The sequence below is a fragment of the Cladophialophora psammophila genome (genome assembly GCF_000585535.1).
Source record: "Cladophialophora psammophila CBS 110553 chromosome Unknown aczJe-supercont1.31, whole genome shotgun sequence".
NCBI classification, from domain to species: domain Eukaryota; kingdom Fungi; phylum Ascomycota; class Eurotiomycetes; order Chaetothyriales; family Herpotrichiellaceae; genus Cladophialophora; species Cladophialophora psammophila.
The window spans coordinates 1-22,608 of NW_006912952.1; the positions used below are offsets into that span (position 1 = coordinate 1).

General features: G+C 50.1%; 8 protein-coding genes across 8 annotated transcripts; 4 read left to right on the forward strand and 4 right to left on the reverse strand.

The window, feature by feature from the left end:
* Positions 1-2,565: 2,565 nt before the first annotated feature.
* A1O5_12053 (uncharacterized protein) lies at positions 2,566-3,680 on the reverse strand (the record flags this gene model as incomplete). The annotated part of the gene is made up of 2 exons (XM_007752622.1): positions 2,566-3,540; positions 3,603-3,680. 2 exons carry the CDS (start codon positions 3,678-3,680, stop codon positions 2,566-2,568), a joined length of 1,053 nt encoding a protein of 350 aa, XP_007750812.1.
* A 3,243-nt stretch (positions 3,681-6,923) lies between these two features.
* Positions 6,924-7,253, forward strand: A1O5_12054 (uncharacterized protein; the record flags this gene model as incomplete). Its single annotated transcript, XM_007752623.1, has 1 exon — positions 6,924-7,253. The coding sequence occupies exon 1, from the start codon at positions 6,984-6,986 to the stop codon at positions 7,251-7,253; it is 270 nt and encodes an 89-aa protein (XP_007750813.1). The 5' UTR covers positions 6,924-6,983.
* A 1,523-nt stretch (positions 7,254-8,776) lies between these two features.
* On the reverse strand, positions 8,777-9,121 carry A1O5_12055 (uncharacterized protein; the record flags this gene model as incomplete). Its single annotated transcript, XM_007752624.1, has 1 exon — positions 8,777-9,121. One exon carries the CDS (start codon positions 9,119-9,121, stop codon positions 8,777-8,779), a length of 345 nt encoding a protein of 114 aa, XP_007750814.1.
* An 870-nt stretch (positions 9,122-9,991) lies between these two features.
* Positions 9,992-10,936, forward strand: A1O5_12056 (uncharacterized protein; the record flags this gene model as incomplete). The annotated part of the gene is made up of 1 exon (XM_007752625.1): positions 9,992-10,936. The coding sequence occupies one exon, from the start codon at positions 9,992-9,994 to the stop codon at positions 10,934-10,936; it is 945 nt and encodes a 314-aa protein (XP_007750815.1).
* Positions 10,937-13,736: 2,800 nt separating this feature from the next.
* Positions 13,737-14,234, forward strand: A1O5_12057 (uncharacterized protein; the record flags this gene model as incomplete). The annotated part of the gene is made up of 1 exon (XM_007752626.1): positions 13,737-14,234. The coding sequence occupies one exon, from the start codon at positions 13,737-13,739 to the stop codon at positions 14,232-14,234; it is 498 nt and encodes a 165-aa protein (XP_007750816.1).
* A 1,468-nt stretch (positions 14,235-15,702) lies between these two features.
* Positions 15,703-16,772, reverse strand: A1O5_12058 (uncharacterized protein; the record flags this gene model as incomplete). Its single annotated transcript, XM_007752627.1, has 3 exons — positions 15,703-16,130; positions 16,223-16,470; positions 16,549-16,772. 3 exons carry the CDS (start codon positions 16,770-16,772, stop codon positions 15,703-15,705), a joined length of 900 nt encoding a protein of 299 aa, XP_007750817.1.
* Positions 16,773-17,760: 988 nt separating this feature from the next.
* Positions 17,761-21,483, reverse strand: A1O5_12059 (uncharacterized protein; the record flags this gene model as incomplete). Its single annotated transcript, XM_007752628.1, has 1 exon — positions 17,761-21,483. The coding sequence occupies one exon, from the start codon at positions 21,481-21,483 to the stop codon at positions 17,761-17,763; it is 3,723 nt and encodes a 1,240-aa protein (XP_007750818.1).
* Positions 21,484-22,029: 546 nt separating this feature from the next.
* A1O5_12060 (uncharacterized protein) lies at positions 22,030-22,596 on the forward strand (the record flags this gene model as incomplete). The annotated part of the gene is made up of 1 exon (XM_007752629.1): positions 22,030-22,596. One exon carries the CDS (start codon positions 22,030-22,032, stop codon positions 22,594-22,596), a length of 567 nt encoding a protein of 188 aa, XP_007750819.1.
* Positions 22,597-22,608: the final 12 nt, after the last annotated feature.

The window sequence follows — 22,608 nt, forward strand, 5'->3', positions numbered from 1 at the left end:
GGGTATATAGCTACGCTCACTCCCCCTAGATAGTTTACACTCTCTTCGTAGCCAACTCATGTTACCTATTGGACTATACAGTTCTCAGTAACAGGTGACTGCTCATACCTTGCGTGATCCACAACCAGTTCATACTATTCAGATTGTTACTAGGAACCCTGACCCAGTCAGATCCAAGTAGGATCTTTAACAGTAGGCGGAATTTCATTTAGTTACGTTATTAAGGATAAGTTGAAGGTTAGGATGTATATCGTCGAGTTTAGAATTATAGATATCCTCGCCTGCGGTTACTAGATTAGGTAACTTACGCGAATAATATTAATTTAGATCTAAACTGATCTCGAATATTCATCTAGTTCATAATTATCGCTATTATTATCTAGAATTATTGCCGACGTTGAGATAAGGCTCGAATAAACTTAATAGTATTGTGAAACTTACTAAATGACCCTTTTATTCTTTAGAGAGCCTGTTCACGAGCGATCGCTGTCTAATCGCGAATCGATAACTCTTCCGTATATTCGGCGACGTTCATAAACGCTTCATTATCCTTGCTATAAATGAAGGCCTGGGCGGCGAGATTAATGATATGACCTAGGTAACGACTTCGACGTGAGTTCTCACTCTCGTCTAGATGAAATCGCCTAACTAACGCTTTATAGATAGTGTTGTAATTACTTACGTTATCGGCGATATATACATCTAGTTTTTCTTAAATTTCGAAGTCCTCGACGATCTTCGTAATTATTTCTGCGAATCTCTCTTTAGTATAAGAATTCTCTATTAATCTAAGGTCTAGAAAAGCGTATTATAATTAAAGAGAAGAGTCTAAGAAATGTGTATAAATACCGAGTATTAGTAGCGCTAAAGGTAAGGTCTAGGTATTAAAACTTAGATGAATTCGTAACTAACTATTCTATAATAGAGACGTAATATGAGCCTTTTCTTTATCGAACTCGTCGTCGATCTACGCCGTAATGGTTTTATGTGATCTCACTAGATATCTTTTAAGAGAAGGTTAAAGATAGAGTAATAAATTCCGAAACTCTCTATATTTCATAGCGGAATGCGGGACTTATTGCTATATAATTCATCGAACGAGTAAGTTTCTAAATCTCTCGATATCATAGCGTATTACAAGTGAACTAAACACTGACGGTACTAATGGAGTAACTAGATCTTAACTCGTAACACTAATAACCTCGTCGTCCTGAAGGTGACTATCAACCCTTACGCGTTTACCAATGATTCCGTGTTCGTTCTTGAGATGCCGATTCACGTTCGAGAGACTTCCAGCCTTTTTCATTAAGATCACGCTGTCGCAACGATCATAGATTCAAGAGGCGGAATCGTTAGGCTTCGAGATATCGCAATACTCGTCACTATGTTGCCAGATATAAGACGACGAGATACCTCGCCGTTTATTAGTCTTGCGGCCAACCTACAACCACATTACGTTACCGATCCGTCTATTCTCAGTACGGCGCGACGGCGTCTCGCTACTCGACGTTCGAAGAGTAACGATCGATGGCGAGGGCGTTTCAATGGAAGGTTGTAAACTGTCCGACATTTTCACATATAATTTGTTAATAAAACAGTTATCTCTGTTATTGACCGCCATTTTATTCCCGGTGCCAAGCCTGCCAAGTCTATGACTAGTCAGGACTATAGTCCCAGCGACCCTCGAGACTATAGTCTCACGGGACTATAGTCTCACCAACGCTGCTTGTGTCTTCCTTCTCGTCCTCGTCCTGGGTAGAACGGTGAGGATTTCCTGTGGTCAATCAGCCAGGTTGAATTCCAAATCATACACGGTGTTTGCTACGACTTGAATGATCAGGCTTGACCTGCTGCCGGCCGGGTTTGTCGTGGCCGTTTCGCACTCCGCCTGTGTCTCGCTTTCCAACATCCGCTGCCATATCGACTGGCAATTGATGACATGGAGGACGAGCCCACTATGTATTTCTCACGCAGGAACGCAAATCTGAAGCAGGGTCGTCGGCACAGGGTGGTGTTGACAGCCGCGAACTAGCAATCCGCTTCAGTCGCCGAGACCTTGAAACTCGCCAGTGGGATGAGGGTCCAATGGCTTGGCGGCATCAAAACGGCCAATCCTTGGCCGGCATGGCATCGATGCCACGAGCCTTAAGAGGGAACTTTCTTGGCCTCCTTGACATATGTGAGTGTGCTCAGCATATACCATGATGGATGTGAAAAACAGTCATTATCGAAGGTGATCACATGTACCGTTGCATTGGCGGAGGCTACATTTGCGTGCTTGAACGGCTAATCCTACTGCATCATTCCTTCCCGATCCGAAGAGAGCATTGCAGGCTTGGAGAAACAGTCCATGCTAAATCTTTGCGTTCTTCGTCACCGCCGCGGCCAACACGAAGCATCTGTTCGTGTTCGCACCCTTTCGTAAACTATAACCAGCGCGGAAGACTTGCTCTTTGAAGGCTGGCCTGGTTGATGCGTGGAAGATTGCGAATTGCCGACGATTATGTTTTACACGATTGATGTCACTAGCATTTGGATTCGAAATCTGATTGGAGAAGCGTCTTCTCACTCACTTCGTCCTAGTTCCCCGGCTTTCCTACCCCAAACGAGATGAAAGTGTAAATATGAATGCAGCTTCGGATTATGCAAATCACTCTTGACCTTCGCAATCATAATCTTGGTCTCATCCACCGTATATCCAAGCACCCTGGTGAACAAAGCCAGCGAGAAAGGCTCGACGGAGTCGAGAAACTGCACAAGGGAATATCTCCCAAGTTCCTTGAATTTCCTTCCTTTGGCCCACGTCCCAATGGGCACCTTGTAGATCTCTTCTTGGACATCGACGAAGCCTGCATCTTCCATGTGCTGCTTTAGAACATTGGCCTTTTTGAGATCTTTGCCGAATCTCCTGCTAGCTTCGGTTATTTTCACTTCCCAGTCTTTCAGGCAAGGGGCGTTGTCGATGCCGCCGTCGTAGTCATAGACGTGACAGTAGAATTCTTGCATCTCTAACCAGCCCCCAGGCCTGAGATTAGCAAGTGACTGAGTGAATAGCCTAGGCCAGTCTGCGATACTTCCGCAGAGCGCCCGACCATGAATATAGTCGAAGTGCTCTATTGGGGAGTAGGCCCATTCGCTCTCGATATCGTCCACATAGAATTTACAGTTCGGAGGGACCCAATCTGGTTGGATCGGACTGAGATCAATGCCGATCACGAGAGATTCCGGAAATTCGTCCGCAAACCCCATGCACCAGATCCCAGTGCCACAACCAAGATCCAAGACCCGCTGTGGTTGACCGTGCTGGAACAACGGAGCGCGGAACAAGGCGCCGTCGAGAACTAAGCAGAAGATATGATGTAACATATCAAGCCGAGCTTGCTCGTCTTCGTCGTTGGGCAAATAGTACTGGCCTTCTCGGTATGCGTGGTACCGTCGGCCATTCTCGTATCTGTAGTTGAGGACCGAGCTGGTCAGAGAAGCCGATATTGTGCTATTAATTGATGCACCATAAGCAGAGTCGGCGTCGCTCGGATCAGACTAGACAATATGTCAAAGATGATAATGTTTGGAAGCGGAAGAGAGGCATAAGGAGGGCGTACATCTTCGACCAAAGGGGGTTGGTGCGAGGTATTGGATTGCTCAGTTGCATCTGTTAGATGAGATTCTAGATGAGACATGACCATGTGTTCAAATGCGTGTCATCGAATTCCCCGTTGGCGTAGGAGCTGACCAACATAGTGTGAAATTCGCATGCGAGGGGGGTTAAAGACAAACAAAAGGCTTGCAATGATGGAAGAGATTAGCAAGATGGCCAGGGCAGTATGAAAGCTAAATTTTCACCCCTTCCCGCGGGCCGGTGGTCCGTGCGTTCGTATTTTACGTAGTAGGGTCCGGGGACCTAGGCGTTCCGCGGGCACGCCTCAGGTGTACCGACAGCAGGGTTCTTGTGGAGCAAACGGGCTGCGTGGGAGTCTTTCCCGGTATGGGGATCGTCCATGTAGTGCTTATTACGATCCATCGAGGTCTAGAACAGCAATGCGAGCCGTTTTATCCTCGCCACCTTCAATTTTCCACGTTTTCCCGAGCTGGACGGAACAACCCTATCCCCTTTCCCGTCATAGTTGAGAGCTCTGTTAAGTCAAACTACCTATCAGAAGAGAGCTTCAGAAACTTAAAAGTCGGGTTTGCACATTTTAGACAACAGAGTTCTATGCGGTGAAACCATCGAGCTAAATGGATTCCTTCATGACGAAGTCTCTCGGGGTGTTTTGCATCAACCTTGATCGTCGGATTCAGAACATCAATGAACGGCCTCCCAGGCTCTCTGGATTAGGCAGCATTCTTAGCATCCACGCATAAAGGCGCACAAGACCAATGAGCGCGGAAGTTCGCGAGACGTTGGTAGTTCCCAGTCGGGTGCGCAACGAAATGTATGCACTGAGCCCCGGCTTGAGCTAAAGGAATGGGCCATTCCCTCCTTGGGCAAGCCCGAGGAACGTCGACCAATCGGGCAATTTGGGATGAAGCTTCAACAATCTCGGCCGAGCAGAGTCCGAGTGCGATTCGGATGGTATCCTCGGTGAACATTCATTTAAACGGAGAAAGAGAGGGTCTGCACAGACCGATCTAAAGTGAGGCCAAAAATGGCGTATAAGAAGTCCGACTGTGCGCTTCTTAGGAGACCTTGAGGCAAACTCCATCTAGAGGAGCGCAGCCTGGCTGCCCCTTCAACTCAGAGCACCGGTAGATCACTCCTGTCATCAGCGTCGAAGAGGTGTTGAAACTTTCGACATGATCAATGATCTTCGCCGTCGACTGTCCAAACGCTGTTTCGGCATTGTAGCCGAAGGTCATGATCCGCGCATCAGGGATTTGCTCGGGGAGGAAATCTCGGCTAGAGCTTCTTCGATTTGGGGTGCGACCAGGTGGTGAAGGCGTCGCCGTCGAGGCCATGAACGGCTACAATACTGTCGCAGGCTTTGCATCATCAAAGCGCCCGAGTGATCGCACCTTGGAGTTGTTGGCTAGGTCCCGCCTCATTGTTCACCTCCTCCGCTTCCGACTAACTGGCCGAATCCAGTATTTCCACGTTTTCCTTGATGGGCCGAAGATATAGCGTCCGGTCACCACTTCAATCTGATAGAAATAGAATGTTGGCGTGAAAACGTAGTATAATTAATTAGCATGCTATTGACTCGAGATGTGTACCGTCGTGGTGCAGTGTCTTGCCGCACAGCACCCCTATTAGGTACTTCGGCTCAGCCTGACAAACAGCCGAACACCAATCCGATGACAGTGGAGTTGTGAATGACAAGGCACGTAACAACACAGCTCAATAGTCATGGGTTAACAGTACTAGGCAGATTGCTGCTTAATTGTATCTAAGTCTCCAAGTCATGGCGAGTCCATCGATGAAAATATTAGTGAGGTTCAAATCAGGATATACCTTACTAATCGGCCCAAATCAGTGTCTCCAGGTCCGTCTATATCACCAAGTCCGTCGACATAGGCTGGTCCAATGACCTCATATAACACGCCAACCGCCCTAAGAACAACCGGCTCTTGAGTCCCTTTGAACAATACAAGGACGTTGTCTTTCGACGACTACGCCCGCTACCTGAATTTCAGGAGAATCCAGCCAAAAGTTCTCCTGGACTGGACCAACAGCACTTGGACCGTGACCCATGGCTTTAACAGCTTCAGAACCACGCCCCGAGTCGACCGTGATACCCGGCCAGTCAACCGAAGAGCTTCAAGTCGAAGAAGCTCCAGAACCGGAGGCTGAATATCCTACAGGCGCACAACTATGGCTCAACGTCGCAGCCACGATGTTGGTCTGCTTTCTTGCACGGCCCGGATCTCACAATTGTTGCCCTACCGTTCCCTCCATAACGAACCTGTTCAGAGCCGGGGCTGATATAGGCTGGTACTCTGCTGTTTACGGAGTCGCCCTTAGCGCAGCCAACTTCTTCGGAAAGAAGTACATATCCTCTTTTCCAACTCAAAAGAGTCTACAAAAACTTCCGTGACCATATTCGAGCTGGGCTCCCTTTTGTGCACGTTTCCACTGATTCGATGATGGCGATCGTGGTCGACAGGATCCTCCGGAGTGGAATTGAGACCTGCGCTCGTATTTGCAGGTACTGTGCGTGTGGTTGTGTTAGTTTAGGCACATGTCATGACTCAACCGTTTAATGACCCACGCACGGTCGTGACAAAAAAAGTAGAACAGACCAGAACAGACCTCTTCAGCCGCCTCACTTTAACTGGGTATCATGTCCGCCGTTTCGCTCGGTTTGCTCATCCACTCCCTTTTTCCTCTTGTCGCTTTTGGCTTCTTATGTCGGGAACGGCACAGGCCGCCACCAGCATTTCACATCCACATTAGACACTCAGATGTTCTGTACCATCGGTGTCTTGTTGTTTCCAATGTGATGTCGCGGTCAGAAGACAATTCCCAGCCAAGGCAGGGAGCTTGGGTCTGTGCATGTTGACAAAATAGCTTCATAGAAGGGTGTCACTCCGGCACCTTCCGCAAACACGGCGCTCGCGACATCTGCTGGTGGTCTCACCCTTTACCATTGGCAGAAATATCCCGCTCAGCTGGTGGATCTACTCGCCAATAGAGCCTCGGAAAACCACCATAAGTGAGTTTGACCCTGGAAACATACTTGTACCCCTCAGAGATCACTGCCGAGCGGGGGAAAGGGGGGGGGGGGGGTTAGCTCGCTTGGCTCTCTACGGATTTCATAAATTATGGTCCATAAGATCAACTACGACCATCATCCTTATGGAGCGGCTTCCCCTCTTTGCTCTTTTAAAGAGCTAACGTCAGACTAAATTCAGTTCTTAACATCCAATTTGTATCCATGGCCCTTCACAAAACGAACGCGGTCAATGCATCAGCCACAAAGCATCAACCTGGCGTCCATCGACTTCCGTATGGTGGCGCATCCAGCGTTAGCTCCTCTCCCTCCAATATGGAGAGAGAACTCCTCAAAAAGACTATCCCAGATACCGCCGACGTTTCGGCCGGAGACTTCGACTTTGAGGAGCTTTTCATTTACGACGAGCCACAGAAGAAGTTCACGGGTGTGGTCGAAGCATCGATTCCCACTCGGGAAAGAGACAGATCCAACTTTTCATTTTCATATTATGCTTCGGGGATGGGCGCTAGAAATGAGATGAGCAGAAAGAAGGAGGGCGACCACCTAGATATGAGGAATAAGAGCAGCACGGGGAATCGGTAATCCGCAGACAGATTCTGAAAAATCAATGCTTAGGTGCGAGAACGGTGATGCGGGAAACGGATGTCCACCCTTCAGGGACTTGATAGCCGGCCTGGTTGAGGCGTGGAAGATTGCGAATTTACCGACAATTATGTTTTCCATCATTGACGTGCCCGACTCCTCTATGGACCAACGAGTGAAGCTGATAAAAAGGAAAGGCATTACTTGAGAATTATAGGAACACTATACCTTGGGATTCAATAAGCAGCTTCACAAGCTATAAGGGTGCGCTCCGCAGTAGGGGAAGATCTCTGCAGTTAGGCTAGCCTGTTCAACGAATTGTAAATAGTCTGGCCCTACTAAATGAATCGGCTGGTCCAGCTACGCGCCGAAAATATCGAACTGGGAATGGGCACAGGGTGGATTGTGTGTTTAACTAAGATCATTCTGCGAAGTACCTGACTCTCGGTACCTTCCTGACTGCTGGCTCACATCATTTGCGGGACTGGTAACCATTTCAACCAGGTCTCTGCCTATTAATAATATTCCACTTGTAATGTCTTTCTCTTGGCCGTATACTTGACTATATCTAGTTGCTCGACCATCTTGCCTATTTGATGTGGCAGACGGCCGGGGCTCTCTAGGTGGAGTGAGCGCTGACCCAATGGTCGAGGACCCGTCGGAACATATGCGGATTCTCTTTTTCTCTCTTTCTACCACGCTCGCTCTGATATTGATGTGTGGAAGAATGCCCGAGGTTTCTGTTAAAGGTATGAACTTTGCAGGCCGTGAGACTACTTGTTGATATAGGGGCTCCACAGTCCCGAAATAATTTATTTCCCTTTTCCTCAGATTTTTTTTTTTTTCTTGATACCGGTATTTGGCGGAAGATTGAGTCGCGCAGAGCCCAGCGCGGGATTTTAGGATCTGACAAATTGGCATGGCTCCAAGAAGAAGTCATGATTAATGCCGTGACGCGTTCTTGTTTCCTTCAGCCTACGAACTTGCTCAAGAGAAAGCTCACTTGTAAAAGTTGGAAAGTGCTTGGGGGAATTAATGCCTCTCATGAGAACAAGGGGGAGTCTTAAGGCTACATCTATCGATAATCTATTTCGATGAGAAGGCTAACAGCCATGAGTAGAAGTTTGGAGATATTCCGGATCAATAGAGGGTCGGGGTTTTAAACATACTAGGTGTTGTTTTGTATCAATCTTAATTATGTCGGGTTTAGAACGTCAATGAACCACCTCCCGGGTTCTTTGCAGAAGTCTTTGTGACGTCCTCAATTTGATTGGTGAACTTAACGAGGAGGTCGTTATCGAGGCTATTATCGCGAACACCTCTTCCACTCCAATATTTACTCGTGGTTAAGGAAGCGTTCCCTGTCGAGTGCTACGTGCGGAGAAACTTTGTAACAAGGAATGGAGTGAGAATTCTGCCTCGTAAACGAGCTGATCCCTTACTTTTGTAGCGATTCGACTGAATGAAACAATTTAGGTGAAAGTTCGGAGGGCCAATCCAGCATGTCCTATGCCCACTTCCGCCTAGGTCTCTGGGACCGGTAGATCCCTGTTACCTACTTTCTTTATCCGGCCCATCCACATCGGGATCCCGCCTCTGATAATGGTCTCTTCATCCTCGAGGAACATCAACATCTCTCCATTGACATCTTCGGAATTCTCTCCTCCGTCGCCAACCCCATCGTCAACTCTTCCACTAGACATGGAGGCTTTGTCGTTGGCATGTGTTCGATCCTTCTCAACTCCCTCCGCCTGTTTTGGCTGTTTGAGCTCCCATGTAATATCGCGCTGCTCTCCAGTGTATGTGGCGGCGGCCGTGGACACATTTACATTGTTTGCAGGAGTCGAGTTTGATTTTGGAGCAGACATTTTTGGATGAAAAGGATACGTATTGTTCTGCGGATGATTTTTGGATGCGGGTGGAGAGTGCTGTATTATGCAAAGCGTCGTGCGAAGGGGCCGTCAAAGTCATTTTTAAAACCATTCTTTCTCGATGCATCCGCACCAACACAGGCTACGCTAAGCGTGAGCCTAGTCTTTCTTGAAGGGCTCCGGGTGTCAGCGGGCTGTGCAATACCGCGCCTCCACACTCCAAAGTTGTATGAAGGCTTGGTTTTATGGAGAAAAGGAGCATGGAGAACACGTGGCTCTGGGTTGAATAAGCTGCGACGATCACGATGCCCAGTAACTTGGCGTCATTTCCACCTCTTCACTGTTCGGAACTTTCCACTCAGTCTTTCCTAGGTTTCGGCTAGTGTAACTCGTTTGTGTTTACGCTAGATCTTGGAAGGCTTCCTATTGGATATGGACAAATAGCATCTTCTTAGGTTGAAGACCCTCTTTTTAGTCAAGAGCGCCGTCCAGTTAAAACAAATTCTGAGTTGAGGGCTTCCTGTCGAAAGAAGAGTTTCGAAACTCAAATTTTGGGCCGCGGTTTTATATCGACCTCCCTACCTCAGCATATACGAGGGCGCAAAGCCTTTTTCATCAACCGTAAAATAAATGGCCTCCGTAAAAAGATCTACTTGGAAAAATGATGGACAGTCTGCGGCCTGCGGCCTGCGTCCTCACCCGCTTTATTACGAATTCCGAGCTATATCCTATCACTTTCCACACCAGCCAGTTTCCGATGCACCATAGCTCCTAGAAAGCCTCTCAGGATCTGGTGAGGCGACCCAATAGATGGACGCATCGATATCTATCTAACCCATTTTCCAGGCTACAAAAGCGTTCACAGAAATGTCTGGCGAAACCGGAGCTATATCGGTGTCTATAGGAGTCGCAATGGTTATCGCCGGATTTTTTGCCATATCCTTTTACAACTTTATCTACATCAATGTCAAAATCTTCCTAACCTTCAAGCGGCATCGGGGTCTCTACTTTTGGTCTCTAATCGTGGCATCTTGGGGCATCCCTGTGCACGCAATTGGATTTCTGCTCAAATTCTTTGAACTCGGAGCACCGAAAATGATGGCTCTAATATTCATCATTGGAGGATGGTACTGTATGGTTACGGGCCAGTCGATGGTGCTGTACTCCCGCTTGCATCTCGTGGAGCCGGATGTGAAAAGGGTTCGATGGATTCTTATTATGATTATTATTAACTGCTTCCTCTTACACGGTGTCATGACAGTCATCTTTTTCGGGGCCAATTCCTCGAATCCCGAGCCTTTCATCAAGCCGTTCAAGATATACGAGAAGATTCAGGTCACCGGATTTGCGCTTCAGGAATTCATCATCTCCGGATTGTACATCTACAAGGCTTGGGACATGCTCAGGCCGGCCCTAGACGATTGGAGTCAGAGGGCACGCCGGATCATGATCCACCTCATTATTGTTAACGTTATTATCATCATTATGGACATCACATTACTTGGAACAGAATATGCGAATCAATACGACATTCAGACCACCTATAAGGGCGCACTCTACAGTATCAAGTTGGTCATGGAATTTAGTATTCTTGAACAACTATGTGCCTATTTGAAAGGAAGAAGCAATTCTGGATTTGACCCAACTTCGATCAGATACCAGGGTGGCACCGTCGTCGCAAGAAGCAACTATTCCACCGCCGTGTTCTCTCCCCAAAGATTGGGCTCCAGCAACGACAAGCCTGACGAGGCTATTGAGTTGGAAGAGCAGCATAGAAGCAATTTTCGAGGTCCCAGCCATGAAGATCGGTAGGGAGAGAGACTAAATAGGAGGTAATAGACCCCCCTGATCGACAAACCCGTGTCGTCTCGTTGTGTCTCCATGTATAACGGGTTTATATGTGCCGGAGCCGTGGTGGCAGCATACACAGAAGATTACGGCGTACTTGACCATGCCACCTTTCGGCGAAGGAGGATGGTTCTTTACTTTTGGGGGTAGAGCTTTACACACCATGGATTATCGATGGCAGAGGTTCGATCCATGGCTACACCCAAAGGAGGGAGCAATCCCTTAAATTCTTTATCAGTCTGGAATGAAGTCTATGTTGAACTGATAAAACGATGAGTTCATTATCTCTGAAACTGACTAAGGCAGCAGGGGGTAAAATTAGGCGATTTGCCAACCAACGCCTTCCACTTATTCCCAATACATTCAACAGGGGTCCAGCCGACTTCCCAGTGCTTCCAACAAAAGAACTGGAAATAACCCTCGTTGGCAAGAAAGACACTGTTGCCTCAAGGAATTGCCGATTTGGACACTCATTGAATGAGTATATATAGACAGGGCAGTCGCTCATGTCATATACACGGGGCAGAGGCCTCAATGACATCCATTTCCACAATCATGTTGACAACATGATTAGTCATTGTCGAGAAAGGAGGCTGCCGGCCGTTTCCCATGAATAGCGAGATGGGCGGTGACGCCAGCACTACGAATGGGACGCCCTTTCTAGGAAGCCATGGTCGGCATTGCGGTCAACACCCTAAAGGGCACTGTGCCTTTGCTCTTTATCTCGACTTGGGGCTTCGATAGTTAGCCTTGGGCTGCTCGAGGCCATGCCCACAATGACCTCGTCCCAGTCTTGCTTGGCTCCAGATTGCGAACAGTGTCCGTGTATATATATGTAAGACCAGCTTGCCAAAACCCCATTTCAACACGACCGCATGTTAAACGATACGACCGTTCAATATGTAATGTAATGCCAAGGGCAAGATGGTAGGCACGTGCACAATCGTGGGACCACTCAGCTGCCACCCTTCGCACCGAGTTTTTTCCCAACCCGAATTTTCGGACCTAGCTCACTCTTGCTCACTGAACCTCAGGGGTGCTACGCATACAGTAACAGAAGCTGAGGCTAGCGCTAATCAGCCAAGTTTGGACCCTCCACTTGTTCGCTTACCTTTCACATAATCAATCATCCCAGAATTTCAGAACCGATGATCAGGCGATGGTTCCAGTGATCCACTGCGTCGTATCCCTCGCGGTGAAACTAACAGGATGGACGGAAACGACGACCAAACGAAAGAATCGCAGATCCATGAGATCATCCGGCGAAAGCGCAAGATCCGCAAACCTCCCTTCTGCTATCCCTGCCGCCATCGGAAAGTCCAATGAGTCTGGCTAGAGCCAATTGCAGGACTTGTCGACGCCTTCTACGCAAAAGTTCCCGCGAAGATCAGGGTAGGCATTTTCCTGCGAGCTTACTTGGGTGGCTGGTGTGACCGTAGACTCTATCCTACAATCGAGTTTGTTAAGTAGGTTGAGCACCCAGGTTCTAGAATCTCACCCTAGCGCTGAGTTCTGGTCCGATAGATCCACAAGGAAGGGAAATCGAGATCACAGCCGATGGAGACATCCGACTGAGGGCTAGGGTGCCGATATCAATTTCGGGGCCGCTGCCGCTTCGCTAGATCTCATCCAGTGGAAAACCGTTGCAGACTCATCGTCTCTTCTCCAACTGTCAGTATGCAGACGCCCAGGCTGTGGGTCAGGTAACGCACCTCCATGAGACATGTGACTCTGGAAAGGATGGCAGAGCTCCAAGACGCTCTTGCCCATAGCTTGTGATCTCGTCGAGACGGTGGTGTAGACTAGTCGGTGAGCGAACTCCGGCCCCAGTCCCGATCAGAAGGCCCTTGGCTGTAATGGACGGCAATCGGGTTCCTAAATTCGAGTGGGGTGAAAGTCGTTGAGTTGGACCCGCGCTTGTGTTGGCAGAAATGGCACGAGGGGCGACGCTTCAAAACAACCGAACAGGAAGCAGCTCCGGTTAGCCACATCAACGATGGGCAAGCCTGCGAAGCGGACTGAACCCCTGCAGGTACGGGCTTCGCGTGTTGAGAAGTCTGGTCGCGTGCAGCGAGACCACCGCACTCTCTCGCCATGGTACCGTCGAGTCTAGGTTATTGACGGGGATCTGTCAGAGCTGGAAAAGGAGACTGCAAGTTTGAAGACGGCGCTGATGTGGATGAAGAAGACGAGTCGGAGAGATCGTACGACGGGTCTGATGCCGATTACTACCCTTGGGACGAAGGGGCAGAAGCAGAATCCAGTCGTCTCCACCCGGTGCTTCGACTCGACGTCGTATTTCTCGTGTGAGGCTGAACAAGCCGGGCAAGGGGGACAGCCATGCTTGGACAATTAATATCATATGATCGAACATTTCTTACATAAGTTACGGGGGATACGAAGCAGACAAGTCTCTCGTCGTTTTCCACGTCTACTCCTCATCTACTTTGCGTTCACTGCTCACGCTTGTCGTTTTATGTCCGTGAACCTAAAAAAAGAGGCTTTTGCCTAAATTACAGCCCATCAGGGTCTGCTCAATCGAATCCGTCAGCACTCGATATCTTCTTGTCGCAAGGCTCGTATTTCTCAGCCCCCGTTCCAGTCGCTCCAGGATGGAGATGGTGGTACCTCAGAAGCATAAATTAAGCCCCCCAGACCGTTGTTGGATTTTAGTCTGCGAGGGTTCTTGTAAGCCGCTTCACACAACACATCCATCACAGTAGATCTCCATCCACATCGCTCTTGCCGCAATCAAAACCACTCGATGGCTCCTAAATTTGAGCAGGTATTCAAATTGAGGGCGTTTTTGAGCAAGACGGATTTTCTCTCCTTGGGGCCCATCAAAGGAGGCCCACACCGCTATATTGCGACGGTCACTCATGGGACATTGGAGGGCTGTGGACTCAAAGCTCAGCTTCTCCATGGAGGTGGGGACTGGCTGCTTTTAGACCACTCAAGTGGAGTGGCTCATCTCGATATCCGCGCCCAAGCTCGGTCGGAGGGAGGGGAGTGTTTCTATCTACACTATCCAGGTATCTTGAAGATGGACGAAGCAACTCAATTGGTTTTACAGTGGAGTCCCGAAGCCAAAACTACGCGGTCGGAGGACCACTATTTTGTTACTACACCAGTCTTCGAGACAAGCAGTCAAGATTTCAAATGGATGGAGCAAAACATCTTCATTGGACATGGCCATTGGTACATTCCAGGTGACGGTACACAAGCGGTCGAGTATGAGATATATAAAGTGGTGTCTGCTTGATCTGAGAACAAAATCTATCAAACTGAGTTTTACACGATATAAGGCGATCTGGCGGCCTCCGGCTACTCCTTTGCCGAGTCATCTCATGCTTGAGAGTAATTTACCTTCTGCCGCTTGTTCCAAATCGGAATGTCGTTCACGAAAGAATCGGTGACGAGCATCTGATCCTGGTCGCTTTCTGCATAGCGTTGTTCACAACTCAAAGATAGATAGTAGGCTCGTCCTCCATATCACTGATATCGATCGATATGGTAGACGATGTTGCAAAACGAGATATAGGAGGAGAGCGAAAGGGCCACGACAAACCTGGCCGGCAGCAGGTCAAACCCGATCGTTCAAGCCGTAGAAAACACCGTTCATCATTTGGAATTCAACCTGAATGACCATAGAGAAACGGCACTGTTTTGCCCAGAAAGGAGCAAGACGGCATGCCACGAGGAGGGCAGTATTTCTAGAGGGTGCTATGTCCCTCCTCGCTCCGACTTTGCTTAATGAAATACTGGAGAAAGACTAGCAAACCCGTGAATTATCTAGCTTCAGTCTAACTGACTAATACCCATATCAAATTGTTCCATTTCACATATTGGCATAAACAACGGCACCTGCGAGCCCGAATGGCTGCTGAAGACGCAGCATAAACATCAGTCCAAAAACCCGAGAAAGATTAATATAAACACACAAGCAAAGCCCACCTTATGTCCTGACTAAATCGGCTCCCCTGTCGACACCTGAGAGCTGGAACGTGATCCCACCGGCAGCACAAAACCCAGGAACATAGGTGGGAGACCGGCTTCGTCCACAATTGAAGGGCCAGGGCTCCCGAGAGATGGACCCCAAAGTAGGGCTATCTGGCAGAGGCTAATTCATGCTCTGCGTCTCGGCTTTGTCAATGCTTAGAACAGCTTTCCGATATCCCGGTGCCTGACGACCGAGCGCATTTCGTCCCGGTTTACGCAATATTCACGGACTCCTAGAATAGCCGACGCGCCGTAGGCGGCTGAATCACACATAATGGTGGTTACTTCGGCGCAGGAAGGAAACGACGACCACACAGCAACGGTGAAGGGATCTGGGAACCGCGGGTCCGATAATTAGAGGGAATCGACTTTCTTCACGTCCTACAGCATGATGACGGCGAGTGAAATCTACGTTAAGAGTTTACACGTATACACTTAAGCACAGAAGAAACCACGTATAAACAGGCAGAGTCTCTCTGAGTAGCCAGGGGGACAAGAGCACAATCACGCAGATACATCCACTCCTGTTCTGTGTACAACAGGTAGGTACGTATGCCATGGACGCTATCTGCAGGTAGCCGGCTCAGCCGGTCAGCCAGACCCACACACTCAGTAGAATGAGCCCTGCAAGATCGGAAGAGAAATTGGCCTGCTGGTGTCTGGAATAGTTGCGTTGGATAATTGATCCAAAGTGCTGGCACGTCAAAGTTTTATTCCGCTACGCCGTCCGGTTAGTGCCCGCCGGGTTTCCGTCCCACGAATACGGCCATCAGATAAACAAAGCATTTCCCTCGCGCTGCTTCGGCCGTCATCTTCGCCTGAGCCTCGTCCAGCTTCTGCATGACCTCTGCTGGATGTTCCTTGCGATGTCGCAACGTGCCCATGACTTCCTGCATGGACATCAAGACCAGATCCGTCTCGTGCTTTAGCAGGTGAGGAACGACCTTCGAGACCGTCTTCTCCACGTCGACCAGACCCTTGGCCTCAAATACCTGGGCGAGGTCGTCAAATTGCCGTGCCGAGCTGAACCCGCCGGTATATCTATCGATCACCTCGAAATAGTCGGGCAGGTCTGGCGAGTCGATCAGGGAGGAATGCTCGTCCAACACCCCGATCAGACTCGAGCAGCATTCGTGCCATTGAAGGCATCCTCCTGGCTCTGGACGGCTCAGGGTTCATTCATCATTAGTTTTGCCAACAACTGGAACACGAGCTGGGAAAGGAGGGGTTTGAACAAGAATCGCAGCTCACTCATCAACTTGATCAGTTTTTCCAGCACCTCAGCCTTGTCCCTGCCTTGGAACGTGGAGTAAATGGCGCGGACATGAACGACATCGAATCTCTCCCAGAACTGTTCGGGGACCGGGTCAAAGAAATTCCACGAGCCAAATTCAATGTTTGCCGGGGGGGTCCAGACGGGAGGATATTGGTCGGCTGAGATGTCGAGCGCGACGACCTTGCTGTTGGGATGGTCGTGGGCTAAAGTGAGTGCCGCAATCCTGTTTTTTTTTGGCGGTTCATTCATCAACGAACATGTTCGGAAAATGACTTATGCCTCCCGCCATAACGATACGTACGCATTACCCGTTGCAATATCCACCACTTCTGGCGCGGCGACTTGTGAAAGCCTCCGTTCAACTGCCGGATGCAGCAAGAATCCGTTCTTGAGAACCCAGATGAAGTGCTGCGCCGTGAGCCTTTCCCCGCCGTTAAAGAAACGGTTGTCTCCCGGGGGCCCCTTATGGGCTCTCCACGTACCGTGCGGAAGACAAGAAGGTCCGAGAAAAATGGTAGCCGTCATTTTGTTCGGTCTCGGTACTGGCCATATTGCGTGAGACGAAGATGGATGAAATTTGCGAGTTGACTGGTCAATGCCAGGTCATGTCCTGCTGTGTCAGGAGATTCTTATATCACCGTTCTTATGACTGCTCATATAACACATATATCTGCGCTTACCGTAAGCCATGCTTTGGATTTGATGTTTTGTTAGATTGCGTAGTCGGTACATGTGCACACTGGAGTCCGTGCGGCAGCTGCGGTAACGGACCGTCGGTCGTTCATGCCTCTCAAACGAGCCATGTCTTTGTGCTGCCAGAGCATGCTGCTAGGTCGGTGTTCAGTGCAAACCGGCTGAGCGACGGAGACGAACTGTGCGAGCCATGAAACCCACTGGCGGCTGTCGTCCTCGGCGTTCAGCCGCTCGGGCCTCGATCAGAGACCCTCGATCCAAAATGGGAAAAAGGGTGTGTGAGCTTATAACTTCTTCAAGCGATCGGTCTCTGGTAGAGGTTGAATCGGCTGTCTTGACAATGGACCGGCGGTGACAGAGTTGAGTCCGTGCACCCTCCAGGAATGGTTCAAGATGCGCCCTTAGTTGTTGCAATTCCTTCCTCGACGAAGGCACGCAAATAAGTAAGCTCTGTTGGGACGAATTGGTTATTTTGGAAGGTAGAATGAGCTGAACATGACAAAGGATATATGTGTCGTTTTGATCACCAAGCGCACAGTCTAAATACTTGCTACCTCTGTACTGGGGAGCTATATAGACATTTTGTTAACTGGTTCACCAATCAAGTCTCTCCGACGATGGAGTATCGGCGCGATCTAATTGGTAGACTAAGCCCCGCTTAAAACACTTGGCACTTGGCGTCCTGAGAGCCTCGGGCTAGGAATCTTGGTAGATATCGAGGTATATACCTGGTATGATTTGTACTCGGTTTGGTCCTACCTGATCGACAACCCCTTGCCCCCTAGACTCTTATGATCAACACCTAAATCCTTCAAGCTATTCACGACAAGTCAAATCCAGCCCCCGAGTTCACTGCATACAGAAGCTTTTCCTTCATCGTCTTGAGGTCTCCGTACCTGGGCAACTTGAGCAGGTTCACGCAGGTCGAGGTGCTCGGCAGCCGTTCCTGGTCCCCACTAGAATCACGAATACTGAACTTCGGGTTCAAGTGACTGAATCCCAGCAGCGGTGCCCGTGGGGTGCTGGTGACGAACTTGAGCACTTTCCGCCTGTCTTCATCCGACATCTCCTGCAGCGCTTGCCAGAATAGTTGCACCGTGGCGTGCTCAAGGCCGTCGTCGCCAATCGTGTAGACTCCTCCGTATTGTGTGTTGCGCCGGAGATCAGCAATGTCGAGTTCAGTGTTGTCTCCACCGACGAGCTTCTGCAACTCCTTCTGGTTGAACATGGCGAGCCACATGGGCTGGATGATCTCACCCAGGCCTCTGAGAAACGCGTCCGTGACTGCTTTCGGCTGCTGCTGTAGCCGGTACCTTACGATTCGGTCAATGTACAGCAATCGGTTGGTGTTTGTGACAGGGGTATTGGCGCCGTTCGGAAGCAGTTCTCTTGTGGACGTCTTGTGGATCGTTTTGCCCTGCTCATCTTCTACAGTGAGAGTATCAGTGACCGTAAAGTCAAGCGCGAAGTCAGTTTCCACGTCCCCTGTATAGTTCTTCAGCTTCAGGAGGCCCTGATACAATTCCTCGTCGTATTCTCGGAGGTCATTGATCGTTGCTCGATAGGCGGATTCGTTCGAGCCAACAGTCGTCCCACCAGTCAGTGCCCATTTCAGCAAGAAGAAGCCAGCAAAGGTAACGTCAATCAGGATACCCTCGTATAGACATTTTCCGACTATTCTGCCCAGGAACTGGAAACGGTGGAGAAGTTCAGCCATTGCGAACGCCGTCTCCTGGGAGCCCCCCTTAAGGCCAGCGAGCCTCAGGTGCTCTGCAGTTTCTTGGTAGATCGTAGGATTCGGATAGAGGTACCTCTGAGCGTTCTCCTTGAACATCGCCGGTTTGGAATCGGGATCAAATGCTTCGCTTGTCACGCTAATGAGAAACTCTTTTGTCACACCACCCCCATCAATGCCGGCTTCTGGGGCGCCGAACCGGTCGATGAAGGTGATCTGTATTGGTTCTTTGAGTCCTTCTCCGAGCTTGTAAAACGACTCGTAAGCGTCTTCAAAGACACTGGTACGACGAATTTCAGCGTGATGCCTGGAGAGGATGTCAACCCCAACAGGCCTGCCGTCAGCGGTTCGACCTTGGGTCGAGGCCACGACCATACGCCATGTATCGGGGTCGGTGACTCCGTTTCGTCTGCGGAGCTGATCTCGGAAGACGAATTCGCGGAAAATCTGGACTCTCGTCTCAAACGGAATGAAGAATGGTAGGTTGCGGAGGATTTCAAGACGAGGTGCCAACGCCTCGAGCTGCCTCTTCTTCCTGGCCCGCAATCGCTGCTTTTCCAGCCGCTCCGCCAATCGTGACGCTCTGCTTCTTGGAACGTGTGAAGGCCGGATGCCAAACATGGAGCTCAGTAGGGCCTCGCCAGCTGATGAGCCCACGGACCTATCCATTTCGGCTTCTCTGTCGACCTCGTCTTCCTCTTCCTCTGTCTCATCCTCATCCCCCAGTTCGTGTCTCCTCTCCTCTTCTGCAACGACGGCGGGAATGAACCCAGCCATGCTGACCTGAGTGGTCATCAGCCAGTGATCCGGGGGTACAAATGACCGTCTGGAGTCTCTTTCATGCAGCATCCGCAGAACGCCCGTGACTAGGCCTTTGAGGTAGCCATGCGATACGCCATTGCCAGTCAAAGTCTGTTGCTTCTTTTCCGTGGTCTTGACAGAGGAACGGCCTGGACTGCCAAAGAGTGCAGATATACCGAGCTCCTCGTCTTGGTCGTTACTCTCCACCAAGTCGGCTGCGTTCCAGTACAGGGTGAAAGCGAGGTTCTTCAAAAATGTAGTCATCAGCGCCACTTGTTCCAAGGGCAGCGATCCTTTTCTCGACAACAAACTGGTTGGCGAGCCTGCCGTCGCCCCAAACGCGCGCAATTTGTCGTAGGAGAAGAAATCATCGTCGTCCATGAATTTGAGCACAAAAGTGTACAACTCGAGGAAGAGCAAGATTAGCCGCCACTCATCTCGCCACCGAGCAATCTCGTTTCTGGACAATAATGCTTGACCAATTTGATTGGTTCTTGGAGCCGCTTCTCTCAATAACGAGAGCACGATACGATCGTCTTGGGATATCTTCTTGAAGACCCCGGTCGCCCGCGCGGCGCTCCAGAAGTATTGAATGGTGGACACATGAGCATTTTTGATTGATCTGACGGAGCTTTGGTACAGAGACATTCGGATATCTTGCGCCCGGCGAGGAAAAGCTCTCAACAAGGCAACCGCGAAATTTGCCAGTCGCTTCGCAGAATCAAAGTCTGCATCTTCAACAGATGTTCCTGAAGTTGTCGATGACCCCATCTCTGTTAAAATGGCTCGGAGATTATTCTGCTCTGGCAGTTTTGAAATCATGTCTCTCACGAAGCCCGGCAAGGGTGCGGGAGCATTCTTGTTATCAGTCTTGTTACCGGTGTTGAGCATGGGTTGGTCGGTCAGGTCGAATCTCTCCGCAACATCATTTGCGCACTCTCCCAAAAGTGCTGAGACCGCTTCGATGTACGTACTCTGACCAGCGTAGCCTTCATGCAGAGCGTTATGGATATATATGAGATGAGCCAGTTGCCATAAGAGCCGGGCAGTGGTCAATGTAGGCGTCCCGCTCCTATCCGTGTCCTCAATCTCCTTCGCAATTGCCTGCGCCAGCTCTTGCAGATCTAGGGACGAAGAAAGCTCGTCCAGAGTCTCCCTGTGTCCTGAAAACGAATCTTTCGTCAGAAATTTTGTTGCAAAGGCAGTGTATACGGATTGCTTGCGGGCGGAAGGAGATCTCAGAAGAGCAGCTATCGCCTCGATTGAGCGCCGTTGCCACACCTCCTCTTTTTGTCTGCGTAACACTAACTCGATCACATCGAAATAGATTGCGCAATCCCTGGCTATCTCGTCCGGTGCATACTCAATCAGCATAGTGATCATTTTCAATATTCTTGGTCCGTAAGACATTCTGTCATTGTAGGTATGATCGCCGAGGACGCTCTTGAGGTGGCGAACCTCAACCAGTCCTAGTCGAGAGAGGTAGTAACCCCAGCTGTCATCCAACTCAAACCCCAATGAGGCGATAGTGTGATGCAAGGCCTCGCCGAAGTAAAGCAACCTGAAGAGATCCGTATCATCTCTCGGCCTGCCTCTTCTAAACTCTTGGAATCCAAAGAACAGTCGGAACTGGAGGAGGACTTGTGCCGAGCTCTCATAAGCCGGGATCGCAGCGTCGGCATCGACGAGGGCCTGGTAATCAACTCGACCCGGCGAGCCCAGTCTGTGTTGTTCGTTCTCATCCCACGTCTGTCTCCATCGTGATTTCTGTTCCCGTCGACTCGCGTGGCCGCGCCATAGCTTCTGAATGGTCTTTGTAGCGTTCAATCTTTCTCTTTCCTGATGTCTCTTAGCACGATCCGCCTGAGCCTGAGCAACTGTGCTGCTTGCGGCCGAAGAACTGGCTTGAGCCGATTTCGGAAGGGCAGCCCATGGGTTGGTGGGGGCGCGGCCAGAGAGGTTAACCTGACGAGGCTTGCGGATATTGCCCGTGAAGGATTGATGCATGGTTCAAACACGGGCGGCGGAGATGTTCTTGGAGGGGTTGTCGGAGATTTGGATTGAGGCGTGCGGCTGAATCAGTGCCTTGTGACGTAGACAGGATCAATCTATCTGCTGTGTCAAGTGAGCTGAAGTGACCGACATGGCGTCTACCACAGTAGATGGGACAGGGTAAGAGTCAGGAGAAAAGATGAACGCTAGGGAATTCGTCGATAGGATGGCGATAAATGCGGTAGAGAGGCAGGCAGGGAAGCCAGCAGAGGCAAATGGAAGTAATCCCTTGATGTCGATGTCGGAGGGTGGCAGACAAGGCTGTACTTTGCACTAATCTGACGATACGGAGTGGCTCATCAGTCAGCTGCCTGTGGATGCCTCGCGAGCCGGCGTGCCGGCACCGGCTTTTGCTGCGGACTTCCCCAGGCGTCTCGGCGCCTAGAAGTTGAGCTCCGGGCGCAGATCTCCCGCAACAAGCCTTTGCCCTCATATTCGGACTCGTACCCAGTACAGAGGAGTACCACAGCTTCCAGAACACCACGCACCACAACGCTCACCATGTCCAGCGACATCCTCACCCAACTGCAAACCTGCTACGACCAACTCCTAACCCAATTCTTCTCCACAATCAGCTACCTCTCTCAACGACACGCCCTTGTAGCTCCCGAACCAGACCCGAACGACCCCTTCACAAACCCTCCCTCCGCGGCTGTCGTTGGTGCGGCGGCGTCATCTCAAACTCCAAACCCCGTTGATGCCGCGGCTGCTCAATTGCAAGCCAGTGTAAACCCCGGGCCAGAGGATACCGACCGCGCGCCATTTCCTCTGCGCCCTGTGGCCCCGCAGACGTTCGCCAACGCGCAGCGGGAATTGGCCGAAGATCTAGTCCTGAAGGGCCAGCAGATCGAAATGTTGATCTCGCGGTTACCCGGAATTGGGAGAGGAGAAGAGCAGCAAGCAGAAGACATCAGGATGTTGGCAGAGAAGGTGCGGAAAATGGAGCAGGAGAGGAAAGTGAAGAGGAGGGAAATGAAGGAATACGTGAGACGGCTAGAGAGTGTCGTCATGGGAATGGCAGAGAGTGTCGACTACGGCGCCGACAATGGTCCGAACGGGCATGGATGAGGCGTCAAGAGT